The sequence below is a fragment of the Nelusetta ayraudi genome, unplaced genomic scaffold, assembly GCF_046127955.1.
Source record: "Nelusetta ayraudi isolate G7.1 ecotype Tasmania unplaced genomic scaffold, CSIRO-AGI_Nayr_v1 ptg000018l, whole genome shotgun sequence".
Classification (NCBI taxonomy): domain Eukaryota; kingdom Metazoa; phylum Chordata; class Actinopteri; order Tetraodontiformes; family Monacanthidae; genus Nelusetta; species Nelusetta ayraudi.
Genome location: NW_027466068.1, coordinates 913,192 through 932,063, shown reverse-complemented (window position 1 = coordinate 932,063; position 18,872 = coordinate 913,192). Strand labels below are relative to the sequence as shown.

At 48.7% G+C, this 18,872-nt stretch overlaps 1 protein-coding gene across 1 annotated transcript; it reads right to left on the bottom strand.

Moving 5' to 3' along the window:
* Nucleotides 1–1,020: 1,020 nt before the first annotated feature.
* msi1b (musashi RNA binding protein 1b) lies at nt 1,021–17,537 on the bottom strand. Its single transcript, XM_076025610.1, has 15 exons — nt 17,364–17,537; nt 17,034–17,074; nt 16,696–16,777; nt 15,865–15,949; nt 10,604–10,645; nt 10,136–10,228; nt 6,654–6,702; nt 6,144–6,226; nt 5,490–5,607; nt 4,784–4,864; nt 3,573–3,629; nt 3,143–3,205; nt 2,225–2,379; nt 1,587–1,632; nt 1,021–1,508 (listed from the first exon to the last, which is right to left on the bottom strand). Exons 1-14 carry the CDS (start codon nt 17,420–17,422, stop codon nt 1,591–1,593), a joined length of 1,050 nt encoding a protein of 349 aa, XP_075881725.1. The 5' UTR covers nt 17,423–17,537; the 3' UTR covers nt 1,021–1,508; nt 1,587–1,590.
* Between the last annotated feature and the right edge of the window lie 1,335 nt (nt 17,538–18,872).

The window sequence follows — 18,872 nt, the reverse complement described above, 5'->3', positions numbered from 1 at the left end:
GATTCACGCTCCGTACCAGTAGGTGGCGGTAGGGGCAACAAAACACCTTAAAGGAGGCCTTGGTGCGTATAAGAACTAGAAACACCAAACGGGACCCGTGGACGGAATGCTTTAAAATAATTTATTAGGATTTTTAAAAAGGGTGTTTTTTTCTCACAAATGAATGAGTAGAGGAAAGAAAAGCAGGTGTTACACATGTTGACAGGGTTGTTATTTTTATTGAGGAAGGTGGGGCTACAGTTGTAGTGCACGGAGATTAAGACCTGACGCAGGACGTCCCAGCAGCTCATCAGTTTGGTTTAAAAAAACAAAAAATAAAAAATAAACCAACATGTCACAGCTCCAGCTACCGAGGAGATTGGTGAAGGACAAGCAAAGGGACCAGCAAAGATACACTTCCTCCTCCACTTCCTCTGTATCACCACTGCCTGAACACACACACACACTTACTTACACAACATGGGTTGTGCTGTTTAGGTTTTTAAATTGTCCATTTGCATCTCTGCATCTGGTTCCATCACCACACACACACACACACACACACACACACACACACACACACACACACACACACACACACACACACACACACACACACACACACAAAGTGAAATTACCAGGAAATTAATTTACAGAACTACTGGGAAAATGAATGAGAAATCTGCAGACTTTTGGGGTGAGCTGCTCTCCATGTGGAAACCAAGAAACACCTTCAGGCTCAACCACCGACAATTTGATGTTAATTAAAAATAAAATTGCAATAAAAATTCACATTTAAAAACGAGTACCCCACCCCACCCTCCCCCTCCATCCACAAACAGCACATTTCTCCGTCCTTTCAAACAATCACAGATAAAACACGACAAAGTAAGAAAACAAAATTTTGCTCCAGAAAGTCGTCGACGGTCTGACCTGTACGAGTCGAACCGTTTGTCCAGCCAACCAGCCGCGCTCCAGACTCCAGTCATATTTACAATATCTTACAAAAAAAAAAATTGTACAGTTCACACGAGCCTAGCGGTGACTAGCGAGCGTCATCAGCCTAACGAGTCGCTCTCAGCGAGGAAACTAGCGAAGGTTTTCACTTTGTGACAGTTTCAGGAAGCGGGATTAATCACAAGGGTTAGATTCAGTATGAACTACACACACGTACAGTTCCAGCACAAACAGCAGAGCTTCAGCAGGACAAACCTGGTTTCCCTCCCTCCCTCCCCCTCTCGTCTCTGTGATGAAATCAGCAACAAAGACATAAACAAACAAACAAAACAACGCAGCAAACTGGAAAGAAATAAAAACACTAAAACAATACATCTGCACGTGTCGCTACTACATGTCGTGATAAAAATCACTCCTTTTAGCCACTCTGTCTCAGTTTCCCTCCAGGGACCAGCGAGGATGCCTCGCCGTGTGAAGGGGAAAGGTGAAGGAGCGCCCCCTGCAGGTGGACTGGACCAGATCAGCTTCCAGACAGCTTCAACTCCTTCCAGCACTCCGGCCGCGGCTCCGCACTGGCACAAGAGAAGCGCTGCGTTACGCAATAGCACATTGACCATGGCAACGCTGGTGCCAAAGCAAAGACGACTTACGCTCTCAGTGGTAGCCGTTGGTGAAGGCCGTGGCGATCAGTGGGCCCTGCAGGGGGCGACAACACCGCGCTCAGTGATCACAATCCAACACAAACATTCAGTCCCCCTAAGACGCTTTTTTTTTTGCACTCAGCTTCCATTAGGAAAGAAATTAGCATATAGACGGATGTGTTCCCTGCAAGTGCTGCCACCTAGTGGTGAGTCAACATCGAAGCCCGTGTGGAATGTGACTTTGAAAACATGGAATCTTGATGATAAACAAAAAATCATGAATTTAAAAATTCGGATGACGGATGAGCTAAAGCTGGACTGCCCCCTGATGGCTGCCTGTAGTACTGCTCACAACATGATATATTCAGTGCCAATACATAAAACGTGTTAAATTACGACATTAGGTGACTAATTGTGAGTAGTAATGCAGCCAGTCACCAGGCAGCATTCTATCTTAATACAGTCATTTTTTATGCCCCCTGGTGGTGGGCTGCTGTGTTCCAAAGGATTACAGCAAGCCAACCACCCTGGGGATGTCATTGCATTCTAGCTTCAAAAATTAAATTCAGGAATAAAGTGAGGCTGTGAAAAAGCTGAGACACTCGAGAAGAAACACGCGGCCACGCCTCTTCTGATAGGTCACTCACCCCTAAACTGTGGCTGAAGCCGGTGCTGGGGGCGGGGCTTGCAGCGCTGAGGTAACTGCTGACGGCCGACTCCTGGCTGGCTGCTCCGTAGAGGTCGGCCATCGGACCCGGACTGCTGGTGCCCAGGAATCCAGCCGTGCGTGACGGGGTGGAGCCTGGTGGCAAAGATCGGGAACAGCAGTGCTTTAACACACAGACGACACTGAACAGAAGTTAGGCCAACAATATTCTCGTTAGCAGTTAGCATTGTTAAAATAAATACCTGAATTAAAATGGCAATGTCAAATAACAAGTGTTTGCTAATAAGTTATAAAGCAAATCACACTGCCCCCAAGTGGCCACTCAATTTAACACATCTTCAAAGATGTATGGAAAATTGACCGGCAAGTTCAATATTTTTGTAAAAATCCACATTGACAAGCGCCCAGTTCTTTTGAGTGGGCGTCAAATTTCATAATTGCACGTATGTGTCAGTAGCTGAAATAATATTTGATAATAATATTCCGTCTCCTCCTCCGTCCAATCATAATAAGACATTTTTTTACTGAACTGCTCACGTGACTCTGTACGTCACGTCCTCTGACGTGTCAATGTGAAAAAAGTGTTTGCATGACACTTTTGCGACATACCTCAATATTGATGCGTCTGAAAAAAAACACCTCACGAAGGCGTCAAAATCATTTTTCGAAGTTTAGTTGTTTCCTTCACCAGCTTTTTATTGCGATATTTAGGTTTTGAGCAATTCTAGGGGTCACGGAAACGCATCTCATGTGGCCACAGGTGGAATCAGCGCAAATGTAAAAACGTGATCTGAGGTGAACTTCCTTTTTATGGACCTACTGGGGCGTAGCACAGGAAGTGACGCTCACACCGACAATTTAGCAGATGAAACAACAATGAAGCGTCGGCTCCACCCACCTCTGACCACAGCCGCAGCCGCCGCCGCCGCCGCCATGGGTCCATACGCCGTGAGAGGGATGGCTGCGGAGACGGACCACAGACAGACAGACAGACGTGGGGTCAGACTGACGGCAACCATGGGAGCACAGCAGATACCCCAGTGCCTCTCCAGTGACCCCTGGTCCCCCCCCCCCCCCCCGAGTCCAGGGCCATTGGAGGGTCGACAAGGTCACTGGAGGACGGCGGGCTTTCAGCCTTCAGTCCACACACACACACACACACACACACACACACACACACACACACACACACACACACACACACACACACACACACACACACACACACACACACTCCAAGGAGCGGCGGTGCGACGGAAAGGAGGCCGCGTGGCAGAGTGACAGTGAAACACGCTGCTTGTAAAAGTCCAGAGGAGGGGACGACTGACCTGTGAGCTCAGGGGGGTGGGGTGAAGTCAGAAGGGGGGTCCTCTCTAAGTGGAACTCTAAAACAGAAACATCAGAGTGCTGTTGAGACACACAGCGGCCAGGAGAACACACACACACACACACACACACACACACGGGGTGAGGACAGGGAGGGTGGAGAGGACATGACATCACACACTGAGGTCCAATTAAAGGGATTAAACAGTTTGTGTGCGACAGGATGTAATCACAAGTTAAACAACAGCAACACAATCGCCTCAAATTGTTGTTTTTCAAAAAGTGCACACGCACACTAGACGTGGATCCGCTCCCTAAATTTTTACAAGCAGCCATCAACCGTGAAGGGTTTGTTGCAGGTTAGCATCGGCGTCAGTGCATCGCTCCGCTCTGTGATGATTGCCCTCTAAAGAACCTACAAGCACGCACAACCAGAGAAGCCCTGGACTGAACTGGACTGAACTGAACTGGCCATGGGCATCAAACTGGTCATGTGACATTTCTGCACCAGTGCTGAATAAATTTGTTCAAATATTTGTGTTTGACTAAAGAATCATTTTGCTGCTTCGCTGAAACCTGCGAGCATCTGCAGTTCATCTTCTGTATCGACACAGACGGTGACTGGTGAGGGTAGTCCCCCTTGTGGCCGGCTGCAGTACAGCAGTCTCTGAATCCTATCAGTAAAACTGATATTGACGCCAGCAGTCAACAGTTTGGACTGAATGTCTTTTCTTTCATCCTCATGACTACTGACACTGCAGTTTCTCACTGAAGGCATCAAAACTGCGTATGAACACACAGGGAATCATGGAGGAAACAATAAAACACGTTAATGTTTCAATTCTTCAAAATAGCCACTGTTCATAAAAAGCATATTTAGAGTTATTGACAGTGTTTTTCTTTGCTGCATGATAAAATATATCTTGTTCATACATTTGACGTCTTCAGTGTCAGTTGCAAAGATTTAAAAATAAAATGCATGGGAAGGTGCGTCCAAACTTTTGACTGGTATCTATTTACACATCAATAAAACAGCTGGAGGAGACTGTAGCACAGATTATTAAGACAGTTCCTGTTGAATTATTCATTGTTTTTAAAGCTTCCTGATGTGAGGCCACGCGCAGGATTGTGCAAAAAAAAAACAAAAAACAAAAAACACTTTAAATTTGCCACGTGACGCCGTGCGAGGGGACAGGAAGTGAGCTGTGATTACCAGGGAACTGGTAGGTGTAACCAGGAGTGATGCCGGCGTAGCTGCGGCTGGTGTAGGTGGCGGTCTGGAAGCCCGGGTAACCTGCAGGGGGCAGCAGACGCCACGTGAGGCTCAGTGGAGAGGAAACAGGGAAGCAGCAGTGTGGAGACATTATGAGCAGGTGTGGCTGAGGGGGGAGGGGGGGGGTCGTGGTCAAGTGTCAGTCAGCTGATCTGCCTGATTAATATTAGCATCATAATTATCATGATCACTGTTGTCTGACTTTCTATGAAGTCGACGGTTCGACTTTGTTCCCCCGTCAGAGCTGCAGTTCTCAGACTGAGCAGCAGGTGGAAGCATTAAGCCTGGCACGAGGCAACAGGTGGACTCAGCAGGTGGAGATGCAGAGGAAGCAGAAGACCGGAATCTTCTAAAAAGCTCCTTTCTGCAACTTTCACACCCAGGCTTCCAAGAGATCCTGAAAACTTTCATTTTTCTATTTCTTACTCATTTGAAAAGATCAGCAAAGCGCCTGATTATCAGCCTGCCGTCCCTGAAGAAGACTTTCAGGAAAGATTCAATGTGAAGTGTGTCATGCGAGTAACGTCACAGGAAGGTCCTCCTCCAGGATGATTGGTCAGCGCTGCCCTCAGGAGGCCGCCAGCTGACCTTTAGAGCAGCTGCACCCTCAGCTCACCACTTCCTGCCCTGATCAATAGCAGCTTACCCAGCATACCGATGCCCAGCATGAAGGCGTCCATCCCATAGGGCATGACGCGAGAGCGCCCCCTGGCTGAGCCTGTGGGGGACATCACCTCCTTGGGCTGAGCCTTCTTGCACTCCACCTGGATTCATTTATAGAAGAAAAAAGTCAGTAGTCATTTTTGGCTGGATTAGTCTGGGAGGTTTAAATATGAAGTATTAAGTTAATAAATTATTAAAAAAATAAAAATAAAACGGCCGATCCCATAAAACAGCATTCATTTTCCATACAATTGTAACGCCGCTCTCTTCACTGAGGTTGAAATCAATGTAAAGCACTTTGAGTGCCTAGAAAAGCTTTATAAGTATAAGATATATGCATACATCAAATTTATATTGTTTAGAAGTAACAAAAGCTGTAGAAATCCAATCCAGCATTATTGCATTTTGGAGGCAGCAGTCAGAATTCTTTTACACCTGTTGAATCTCAAACTTCAGATGTGTGTGTGTGTGTGTGTGTTCTCTCTTTGACCAACATAGCCAAGTGTTGAAGCTGTGCTCTGACCGTTTGAGTGGTATAAATAAAGTTTTATTATTTTTATTTAAAACATAAAAACTATAAACAAGCCAGAAGAAGTCTGCTGTGATTGGTCACTGTGCTGCTGCTGCTGCTGCTCACCATCTTGTTGTTGATCTCGTGGAAGTGGATCTCGCACACTTTCTCCACCACGTCCTCGTTCTCAAACGTCACAAAGCCGAACCCTGTCGAGCAGAGGGAGGGGAGGGGGCGGAGCCTACCGTCAGCCAATCGTCTGCAGCGATCGGCCGTCGTTAATAGCTGCTTAACACATTAACCCCCGACCTCCCCCCACCCACCACCACCACTCCTCTGTCATCCTCCGTTTTGCACTCATCCACCCTCTCCAGCCCCCACTCCCCTTCCCTCCCCCTCCCCCCCGCTGACCAGAAGGCTCCTGGGTAAAGCTGCTGGCCTGTCATCATCGATCAGCCCTGAGGAGGGAGGAGGTGCTTAAGGAGGCTTTATCCTGATCCAGATTAACGGACTGGCTAATTAGACTAGCCCCGGTCGTCTCCTCCGGCTCAGGCCCGCAGGAAGGAGGCCCACCGGGGGGGCGGGGGGGAGGAGGAAGGGGAGGGATCGATGGGAGGCGGTGAAGGCGGGACTCACCTCGGTGTCTGTTGGTGGTCTTGTCGAACATGAGCATGGCGTCGTCCACCTGCGACACACACACACACACACACACACACACACACACACACACACACACACACACACACACACACACACACACACACACACACACACACACACAGATTTATTTATTTTTTAATTTTGCCAAAGAAGAAGACAGAGTGAAATCATACAACCAGAAACTGACTGCATCACCTCATTTCTTTTATTTTCACACCAGATTTCTTCTTTTTTTCTTTCACTCTTACGTTTGTTTGTGCAGTAAAATCCTTTTTTTTTTTTTGCTTTTTCATGACATGTCATGGATTCACGCAAAAAAATAAAACAATGTACACCAGCAGTCAACAGTTTAGAGACAAACTGCATCTTCAGAACTTTCTCCACTGCAGACAGACACTGCAGGTATCAAATATACAGTGTGAGCAAGATAGATGTCAATATGCAGCAAAGAAAAACCCCTTCAATAACTCTAAACATGCTTTTAATGAAAGGAGGCTATTTTGAAGTATTTCAAAATAAAACGTATTTGAGTTATTTGACACTTTTATTCTTTCCTCCGTAATTCCATGTGTGTTCATATGTGTAGTTTTGGTGCCTTCAGTGACAAACTGCAATGTCAGCGGTTATGAGGATGAAAGACATTCCACTCATAGGCTGAGTCCAAACTGTTGACTGCTGGTGTGAATATTATCAAGCTGCACTTTGTTCTTTTCTTTCTTTCTGTTCCTTTTATTTTCTACGTTCCTTAAAAATCGATAAAAATTTAAATAATTAAAAAAAAAGTTTTTTGCCGCTCTTCCTCCCTCCCCCCCTCAACTCCCCACTTCCCTCCCCCCTCCGCTCCCTCACTGGGCAGCGTATTGCCTGACCTCAGCCCTTCTCAAGTTCTGCCGGGTGAGGCTGAGCAACAGATGGACTGGGGGGGTGGAGGAGGAGGGACACACACACACACACACACACACACACACACACACACACACACACACACACACACACACACACACACACACACGACGGGTACTGGATGCAAACACTCACAGGCGGGAAGCACCAGCCGCCAAGTTTGACGTTGCCGTAGCAACCGAGCTGAAAAAACTTGGAATAAAGGAGCTCCTCCTCCTCCTCCTCCTCCACCTCCTCCCCCTGCTCCAGGGAGGAGCAGGAGGAGGAGGTGGAGAGGCAGGGAGGTGAATCCAGTGGGCAGGTGGAGGCACTGGGAGGGAGGGAGGAGAAGGAGGAGGAAGAGGTGGATGAGGAAGAGGAGGAGGAGGAGTAAAGAAAGGAGACTGGTTCAAAGAGGAGAGGGAGGAGAAAGAGGAGACAAAAGAGGAGAACAAAGAGCCTGGAGGCTTTGTTTGTTGCCACAGTCGGCCATGAGTCCCCCCCCCCCCCCCCTCTATGGAGCAAAGACACAGGTGTCTGCTGCTGCACACACACACACACACAGAAGCCTGAACTCAAGTGAACGTTCGGTAAATGAATCTCCTTCTATAATAAGTTTACTGGATCTGCTCCACTAAACAATTCGTCACACACACACACACACACACACACACACACACACACACACACACACACACCACACACACACACACACACACACACACACACACACACACACACACACGCCTCGGGGGTGTTTGGACCCCCTGGGGACAGTGTGCCCACAGAAAGGTCAAAGGTGAAGCAGGGTATCAGTGTGGAAGACGAGCTGCTGCTCTTCCTGCTTCCAGACCATCAGGGAAGTGATTCCATGTTAAAGCACCGGGTTCAACCTGCTCTGGCTCCGCCCACTGAGCTACTGCTGGCCCTCCCCCAGCCCCCTGCTGCCAACCAGGTGTGTGTGTGTGTGTGTGTGTGTGTGTGAGAGAGAGATGTTGACTCCACAGGTTGTCCCCCTTTTTTGCCTTTTTTTAATGACTTCCTGTCCTGCACTCAGGGAGGTAGGGGGGCGGAGCCTATTACAGCTGTCTCGGCGGGAAGGCGGAGCTACATCCTGCACCACTGATAGCTGCTGCCAATCAGAGAGTACACGGAGAGAAGCCACGCCCACACAGGGAGAACACAACAACACAACAGTTGTGATGTCTCGCAAAGAGACGTCGGTTTGTGTCTCTCTGAAGCTCCAGCAGATTTGAGGACACACACACACACACACACACACACATTAAAGTCAATGGAAAACACACAAACCACCACGTGAATCAAAAAAACAACAAGCTTCCAGTTCCTAGATAAACCAGCCGGACAATATTCCCTCTTTTCCCTTCCTCTCTCTCCCTCCCTCTCTCTCTCTCCCCCCCTCCACTCTCTGCTCCTCATCTTCCCTGTGATCCCAGCCCGGCCCTCTCGCCGCTCCTTTGTCCCCAGCAGGACGGGACACAAAAGGTCCAGTGAGGCAGTTTAATCAGGAACTTCCATGGATGGCTGCAGCCACATTTCAGCAGCCGCTCACCACATCCCAGCCACAGCAGCAAACCACCAGACCACCATCACCTCAAGATTGAAGAGGGAGCCTGAGGAGAGGACCTCCGAGAGGAGGAGGAGGAGGAAGAGGAGGAGGAAGAGGAGGAAAAGGAAGAGGATGAGGAGGAGGAGGAGAAGGAGGAGCAAGAGGAGGAAGAGGAGGAGGGGAAGGAGGAAGAAGAAGAGGAAGATGAAGAAGAGGAGGACGAGGAGGAGCAAGAGGAAGAGGAGGAGGAGGAAGAGGAGGAGAAGAAGGAGGAGGTGGATTAGGGGGATGGGTGGAAGGAAGAGGAGGAGGCGGAGGAGGAGGAAGAGGAGGAGGAGGAGAGGATAAACCTCAGACTGTGAGGTCTCTGGTCTCTCCAACCTGAAGCCTGTTTCAATTCACTTCAGAGAGAAGCTGCTGCTCAAACTGTAACACACACACACACACACACACACACACACACACACACACACACACACACACACACACACACACCTCCTCCTCGTTCCTTCTTCAAAAGAGCCCCCCCTCTCCCTCCCTCCCCCTCCCTCCCAGAGTTCTTGGGGGACAATAGGCAGGCCGGGTCACCGCGGTAACGGGGAGGGGAGGGGCCGGGGGAGGAGGGGGAGGGGGAGGGAGGAGAAGGAGGGGGGAGGAGCAGCTGTTACATCAGATTAATTCAGATTCTGATAATCCCCCCTCCCCTCCTGACTCACATCCACACACTCTCCACAAAACTTTTCTCCCCGCCCCCCTACTCCCCCACCCCACCCCCACCCCGCCGACCCCCCCCCCCCCCTCAGCCTGCTGCTCGCCGGGACCTCGTTATTTTCTCTTCCTGCCTCCCGCCTGCTCGCTCGCCCCACGCCAGCCCTCCTCTCCCTCTCTTTTTGTAACCCCTTCATGTCCGGTCCCCCCCCCCCAGAACCCAGACCGCGAACCCCCCCGCCCTCTGCTGCTCCCAGTTTGGACCTGATCGAAGTGGAGCAGCTCAGCATCGACTCACCTTCCCGAACTGATCAAAGTACTGCTTGACGTCCTCGATGGTGGTGTTGACCGACAGGCCGCCCACGAAGATCTTCTTGGTCCGAGTCACCAGCTGTGATGGCCGAGCGAGAGAGAGAGAGAGAGAGAGAGAGAGAGAGAGTCACGGAAAAACATCGGAAAAGAGGAAGGACAAACGGAGAGAGGGAGGGGCAGCAACAACCTGAAGAACTTTATTGACAAGCTGCTTCATCGACCACGGTCACAGTGACGAGGTCGGTCACATGATCATGATGCTGCCATCATGGCAACAGGTTGAAGAGAATAACTTAAAAATAAATAAATAAATAAAATTAAAAAAAAAGCTGATAAATATTTCAGGACCTTCACGGCGTCAAAGGAAAATCAATAAATAAATTCTATAAAAAATTAAAATAAAATTTGGGCAATTTTGAGCAAAGAACACACACACACACACACGTGGACTCACCTTGGGCTGAGCTCTGCGAGGGAACGCCACCTTGGGGTCGATCTGCAGTGGAGGGGACAGGAGGGAGGGAGGGAGGGGGCGGAGTTACTGATGAGTCATGACACAGACGCTGACATCATCATCACCTTCATCATCATCATCACCATCATCATCATCGTCATCGTCTTCGCCTTTGTCAGACATAACAGGATGAACTTTCTGACGACAACGGACTGGACGGAATTCAACAGTGCCAACAGTGATTCAGGGGTTTGTGTGTGTGTAATGGTCACAACCAAGATGGCTGCCATGTCTGCACTTCATTCAAACAAAAATGATAATAATAATAATAATAATAATAATAATAATAATAATAATGATAATAATAATAATATGAGTTTTTCTTTTTTGCACATATTCTATAAAATCAAACTCACTGAAGCTGTGATTGGTGATTGAGGCTTCAGGCTACTGATGAACACGTGTGTGTGTGTGTCTGTGTGTGTGTGTGTGTGTGTGTGTGTGTGTGTGTGTGTGTGTGTGTGTGTGTCATGCGCTCAGGTGGAATGCCAGGGAACGTGTGGTAACTCCTCCCCTCCCCCCTCCCTCCCTTCTTGTCACCATCATGTGACATGTGATCTGCTGGAATCTCACACCGGCGCTACAATCACACAAACACTGAGTTACACACACACACACACTCGGACAGCGGGGGGGCGAGGTGAGGTGGGGCTGTCAATCAAGATGCCCTGCCATCCTATCCCAGTGCAACCTAGCCCCGCCCACTCTTGTTTTGTATTTGTTTGTTGTTGTTTGATTTTTTGTGTGTGTGTGTGTGTGTCGCTCTGTCCGTGTGGTGTCTAACTGTGCGACAACATCGACGTCGACGACGACAACAACGAGAGATGCAGGAGGAGAGACGATGCATTGACAGACAGTCTGGTAACACTGGACTCTGAGGCCTCTATATTAGTGGCTAGCGACTGTGCTAGCGGAGCTACAGAACTGCTAGAACTGCTAGAACTAAGTCCACACGCTGCTGCAGCTCCACTACCAGACGGTGAGACAGCACAGCGGCTAAGATTAGTCCCGGTTCGGTCTACGGCGGTGAAGCACCGTTCACCGCACAGAGGCGAGCGGCGTGGTGGCTACTGCGAGCGGACGCCAGCGAGCGTCCTGCTGCGGCTTCTGTCTGTGTGTGTGTGTGTGTGTGTGTGTGTGTGTGTGTGTGTGTGTGTGTTCTACGAGCAGAGTGAGACACTACGTGCTAACAACACTGGAGCTTGGACTGATGCTACTCTGATAGTCACCTCCGGTCGCCCGAGCCAGCCGCCACTCCTGCGCACATTCAGAGACAAACAGACACACACAGACAACAGAGTCAGACACAGGTGGCAGCGCCCACGCTGGCTCCGCCCCTTCACCTTTCACCTCACAACTCTGAGCCGAAGGAGGCTCCTCGCCGTTTGACAGCGCGGGGACGGGAAGAGGGACTCTGGTGTCCCCCAAACTCCCCGAGACGTCAGAACTCAGGGTTGGTAGTTATGTAAACTACCAGCCAGCCAGCCAGCCAACCAACCAACCAACCCCGCTGCCCTTTGTCACTGTGTCCCAAAAATACTGACAGAAATAATATTTAGTATTTATGAAGATGATAATATAAAAGAAAAGGACTGCAGAGGATGTTTTACATCTCACTGTATGCTTTTCTGAAGGGAAGCTTCCATCAGGAAATATTTCATTACCCAAGAATTGTACTACACCACAATGCTGGGGGTCAACTTTTAGACTGGTGGGCCACAGTGGGGCGGATGGAGTGGTCTGGTGAGCCACCATAGGAGAAGAACATACATCATACAATATAAAACATGCTGCTTTAACGTCAACTGAAAATCAACAAAAGCGTTGAAACCAAATCAGTGACTTTGAAGCCCCACCAGGGTGTTGTAGCTCTTAGAACCACCCAGAACCATCTAGAACCATCCAGAACCACATAGAACCACCCAGAACCACATAGAACCAACCAGAACCACCAGGGTGTTTGGCTCTTTATTGAAATGACTCTGAAAACACTGCAAACATGGAGGAAATACAGCCATTTTATGACTGACTGACTATTAATCATTTCTTCAGGTTCAGTGGGCCGGATTAAAAAGCTTAACGGGCCGCATATGGTCCCCGGGCCGTAGTTTGCCCACCCCACTATAATGTATATTAGAGTTAGAAAAACCATGTAATACAGAAATAAAATGGAAGCAAAAAAAAAACTATTTAGATTATATTAGATTTAGAATTTTACAATAACTTTAGTGCAGCAAAACTATGAAACTGCAATACAACTTTTTCTGATGACTGTTCTTCAAAACAGATTTTAAGCGCTTTCAGACGCCTTTGGCTGTGATTTAGCATTTTATAAATCAAAGCTGTTGGATTTATTGAATTATTGTTTTTGTTTCTCTGGTAGAGGCACAGTGGCGTGTGGCACCACAACTGGTTGGCAGCCGGTCACAGCCTGATACACAGCAAGCATCCACTGCAGAGAAGCTACAGAGGGAGGAGACGACATGCAAGTCTTAACCAAGAAACAAACCTTTCATAAAAAAAGGAGGCGGAGCCAAAGTGAAGCAGCTCCAGAAAACGAGCTGATGGTAATTCCAGCAGGGCTTTAAGGAAACCAGGCCAATCCCCTTTGACCAACTACATCCTTGCTACGCCTGTCAGCCCCAGCTGGGAACACTGAGGAGCCACTCCAGCCTGTTGACTCCGATCCTATTAGCCAGGACAGCCATGCTAATCATGCTAATCACCGAACCTGCATCCCTTCCCCCAGGTTGCCGAGGTCCACAAACACTGCTATACCTCTGCACACTGGCCAGACACACAGCGTTAGGGCCGAGCAGTGGCAGGGCCTTACACGATACACCTAACAGTGGTACACCAGATTCACGTCAGTGATTCACTGGAACACTGCAGTGGTACACCAGGAACACGGCAGTGGTACACCAGGAACACTGCAGTGATTCACCGGAACACTGCAGTGATTCACCAGGAACACGGCAGTGGTACACCAGGAACACTGCAGTGATTCACCAGGAACATGGCAGTGGTACACCAGGAACACTGCAGTGATTCACTGGAACACTACAGTGGTACACCAGGAACACGGCAGTGATTCACCGGAACACTACAGTGGTACACCAGGAACACGGCAGTGGTACCCCAGGAACACTGCAGTGATTCACCGGAACACTACAGTGGTACACCAGGAACACTGCAGTGATTCACTGGAACACTGCAGTGGTACACCAGGAACACGGCAGTGGTACACCAGGAACACTGCAGTGTAAGAAAACACTGAACAGTGCAAACACTAGAAAACACTAGAACAATGCAGTGATGTATCAGAGCACTGCAGTGTGCAGGAGTAGACTGAAACACAGTTTCACACAGCAGTGACGCTGCAGTGTGAACCAGAAGTATCATGTGCAATGACCACTCATTCAGTGGCACAGTGTGGTGGGGACAGTGTGCACTGGTGCACCGGCACAGTGACGTGTCAATATGAGTGTCACCCTGAATCTCAGAGCAGTAACCTCACATACTGCTCAGTGACACACTGCGCAGTGAAACAGTGGAACGCAGAGCTGTGTCCAGTCACACACTTTCAAAGAGCAGTGGAGCATTGTTAAACTGTGCAGTGGAGCATGGGGAAGTGAGACGACACCGCTGTTCCGTACAGTGAAATTCTGAATCACACAGCAGTGATACCCTGACCCACACACAGTGAGACGCAGAGGAGTGCAACACCATACAGTGTGTGCAGTGAGACACAGAAGAGCAGGAACAAGCTGAACAACAACTACACACCAACACACAGAAGGTTACATACGGCTGTGACACATGAGCAGACGGTGCAGTGTTACACTGGAAAAAAAGACTATGCAGTGACGGTGAGAACCACCACCACCAGTAGCAGTAGCAGCAGCAGTGGCAGCAGCAGTAGCACACCAGTGCAGTGATACATCAGCACAGTGTGCAGTGGCGGTGTGATTTGCAATGCACCTCTGTGGGCCACATTCTTTCTGTTGCCACTGGAGAACTTTTCTCTCCACCAGGAGAACCCAACTGAGGGAGAATGGAGGTGGGGGGCAGGAGGTAAGCAGGCCTCCAAAAGCCCCGCCCCCCGCCTCCACACACACACACACACACACACACACACACACACACACACACACACACACACACACACACACACACACACACACACAGCCACGATGCCCCCGTCGGCCAGGATGAATTTAAAAAAGGCTGAGTTTAATTTCAGGAGGAGCCGCTGGGAGCGTCTCAACCGCAGCTCCATTATCTCCTCTCTTATTTCCGCGGTGACAGAGACATTTTTCATCTGCGGACGACAGGCAGGTGGAGGGCAGCAGGGTCCTGATGGGGACCAAGAGACCCCCACCCCAGCAACAACCCCTAGCCGGACCCCCCATGGCGACTCAGTGTCGTCCAACCATGATAGCGCAACTTATCACGGCCGCCGCGCCTGAAAGTGACACTGTTCTCCGACTTACCGCAATCTCTCTCTCTCTCTCTCTCTCTCACACACACACACAGAGTGAAGAACACTCAGCAACTCCTCAGGCTGGAGGAGAAGGTGCTTCTCACAAAGGAGGAAAATCGTCCCTTGACTCCGACACAGCGGCTGAAGCGGCAACCATCACCACTCCCACCCAGGGAGGGGGGGCCGCGGGCTGAGGAGAGGAGGGGGGGGGGGTCCCTATGGCGACCAGCGAGGGCCACATTGTTCCCAGAATGGCCCACATTCATTACTGACAAAGACACAATCTCTCTCTCTCTCTCTCTCTCTCTCTCTCTCTCTCTCTCTCTCTCTCTCTCTCTCTCTCTCTCTCTCTCTCTCTCTCTCTCTCTCTCTCTCTCTCTCTCTCTCTCTCTCTCTCTCTCTCTCTCTCTCTCTCTCTCTCTCTGCCGTGACTGGATGTGAAGTTGGAGCAGGTGACTGTGAAGGTTTGACGGTTGCTTCCAAACTTTATGTAAACAGGAAATAAAAAACCCCGAACCAGGAAGTGAGTCGGTCGGCTACTGCTGCTGCTGCTGCTGCTCTATGACACCTGAGGCGTCGCCGCCAAGAAACACAAGCGAGCGATCGGCAGCAACGTTTTCACTTTGCAGCGGGGTTCAGTTTTTTTTCTCCAAAAAAAAAAAGAAGAAAGCAAAAGAAATCCAGCATCAATGTGCAGATTAGTGGACAGAGGACTCACTGTTTTCGAGTCCAGCTCGTGTCTCGTCTGCGCCAGAACTTTATCCACACCGGCCTGGTCGACAAAGGTGACGAAGCCGAAGCCTCTGAGAGGTGGAGAGGGAGGAAAAATACACACAAGCGTCATTTAATATTCCATGTGCACCACTGTGAGTATTTTCACTGTAAATCCAAGAATTTCAGGAACAGGTCAGATTTTTTTTTTTTTTACATTTCTTTTTTTTCCACAACAAACTCTGACACCCCCACCAACTTCTAAACATTGTTCTCCACATAGTTTCTGCCGTTCCATTCAATTCCATGATTTATTTTGGATTCATTTTTAATTTTGAACTTAGATTCTTACAAAATGTGGAAAAACTTGTACATTTCCGATTATTCCACGTTGACTGCATATTGATATGAAAATTACTGTCGCACTGGTTGAAAATAGACTTTTTAAAATTGAATGTTAAACATTTTAGCATCCAAACTTCCATCCACACATTGTCAACACCAGCTTCTTCCTAAACTCAGGGTTGCGCGGCATCCAAATTTATTTTATTCATATGCCTGAAAAGCTTTTTATAAACTTTCTACAGAATTTCTGACAATGACAAATTCAAAAGAAAGGCCTCGCGTCGAAAGCTGTGATTCTCTGCTGAACGGAAAAAGTTTGAACTTTTTATTTACTTATTTTAATCTCAAAATTCTCTGTGTACTCTGACTAATCCCATATAATCTCCCTTTGTCCCTCTGAATGTTGTGGGGAAATGTGCTGCAGGTTGTGAGACCGCAAGAACCTGGAGCTGGACTCCAACATTTCTGCATACGCAGTCACGGAGCTTCTCACCTTGAGCGCTTGGTAACGGGATCCCTCATCACCATACACTCCTTCACCTCGCCGTACTTGCAGAAATACTCCTTCAGACCCTCTGAGAGGAGACGACAGGTTGGCGTTAGCGACGCGCTCGCACCCACACACGGACTCAAGCAGGGGGGAAAACTGAGTCGTAGCTGTTTGCGAGGAGAACTAAACTCTTGAAAAAATCTGGAAATCAATCTGTTTGGTTGGTGTTGCTGTTGGATGAGGCAAAAATATGTTGGGAAAAGTGGGAAAATGAAGGAGAAGTGGAATCGCACAGGGGATTTCAGACCAATGAAAAGAGAGAAAGGAAAGAAAAGCAGTACCTTGTGTTGTTTGCCAGCTGAGTCCCCCAATAAACATTTTACTGTGAAAGGACACAAAACAGGAAATGTGTGAATAACGACAAATATTCCAACTTTTACTGTGAGAAAGAAAACTTTTTGGAAGTGAGGAGCGCGCGCGCGCGCGTGTGTGTGTGCGAGGGAGAGAGAGAGAGAGAGAGAGAGAGAGAGAGAGAGAGAGAGAGAGAGAGAGAGAGAGAGAGAGAGAGAGAGAAGACTGTGATGAGTTTGAGGCTGCGCACCACAAACTCCAGTCAAAGAAGAAGGAAAAAGAAATTCCGCGGTAGTTTGCGGGAGATGCGGCGGGTTTACCAGGGGTCGTGGGGGGAGTCGCTGCCGGCCAGGCTGCTCTGGCTGCCGTCCGTCTCCATTCCTGCTCCTGCTCCTGCTCCTGCTCCCGCCGTGTGCGCGCGCGTGTGAGTGTGTGTGTGTGTGTGTGTGTGTGTGTCAGGGTCCGAGCCGAGCCGTGAGCGAGGACTGAGGCGGACTGAGTGAGCGGCTTTGGCCCGGCGTGACACGGAGGGGAGCCGGGACAGGCTCCGCCCCCCTCACACGCTGCGCGCGGCGGAAAGTGCGATGTGTTCAGGGACCCCGCTTCCGCAGCACCCTTTCACAACTCGGTTTGTGTGGAGGAGGGCAAATTACACACGCTGAAGCAACCCACTGAATGAAATGTGATTGGTCGATCAAATGGAACACATTTTGAAGGTTTTGAAACATACATATGTATTGAACCGTATTGCTTTGACAAACTGGAAGATTACCATCAAAGTAGTCAAAGTTCAAGTCTAAACTTTGAGTTTTTGTCTGTTTCAATGCAATGACAATTCAGTTTTACGTTGTATGGAATGTTCTTTCTCCAAATTGTGCTTACGTGATAACAAAAAACTGAATTTCTAAAAGCCTTCGGGGATCATAAACATCCAAAGATCTGTTGCCCAATTGTCTCTGTTCTGATGAATAATGAGAAACCAAAAGTCTGGAAAATATTAAAACCTTTATTCTGAAGCAATTTTGTCTCAACTTCCCTCCAGGTTACAATTTCAACCAGCCAGGTCTCATTTCCCTCCTTTTGCACTGTAAACTGCTGCGGTTTATAAAACACAACTTATATATTACGAAGCACTAATTAGAGCACCACACATACACACACACACACAAACACTTCAGTTTGCAATTATATAACACAACTGTTCCTCACAAGAACCGAAGTGAGTCAGCAGGTCATGGTTTCTGCAGAAACGTTCCTGCACACACACACACATACAGACACACACCTCCTCTGCCACCAATATAAACAGTCTTAACGGACACTCAGGGTTCAGGTTCCCTGCTTCACAAAAGGCCGAAAACAAAATGAAGCCAAACGAAAACTTTTCACTACTGTAAGCAGAAAGGTTCTCTGTTAGCGTGGAGCCACAGGTTGAACACAAACACACACACATGCAGCAGGTTTGCGCATGCACTCATTCATTGTCGAGGCTTTAAGCATTTAATTAGCAGCAAATCCAGCTCAGGCTAATCTTCTCAACACTGACTCAACATGTGACCATGTGACCCGCTCGCCGACGCTCAGGCCGATCAATAAGGAGCTCGCACGGACACGGCTGCAATTTTTTTTTTTTTTTTTTTTTTACTTTAAATACTAACACATAAACACATACACCCCCCCCACACACACACACACACACACCACCACCACCACCACCATTAGCCAGCAGGTGTGTGTTTGTGTGTGTGTGTGTGTGTCTGCAGAATTATCCTCTACTCTTCACACACTCCACACTCCACTGCCCTCTCTGGAAGTGGGACAGGGGGCTA

Excerpts from the sequence above, each read along its gene's own strand:
- msi1b (XM_076025610.1), bottom strand. The coding sequence starts at position 17,422 with ATGGAGACGGACGGCAGCCAGAGCAGCCTGGCCGGCAGCGACTCCCCC. Across the intron at positions 15,950-16,695 it reads CCCGTTACCAAGCGCTCAAG|AGGCTTCGGCTTCGTCACCT; the intron begins GTGAGAAGCTCC and ends TCCACCTCTCAG. Across the intron at positions 6,227-6,653 it reads GACCACCAACAGACACCGAG|GGTTCGGCTTTGTGACGTTT; the intron begins GTGAGTCCCGCC and ends TCTGCTCGACAG.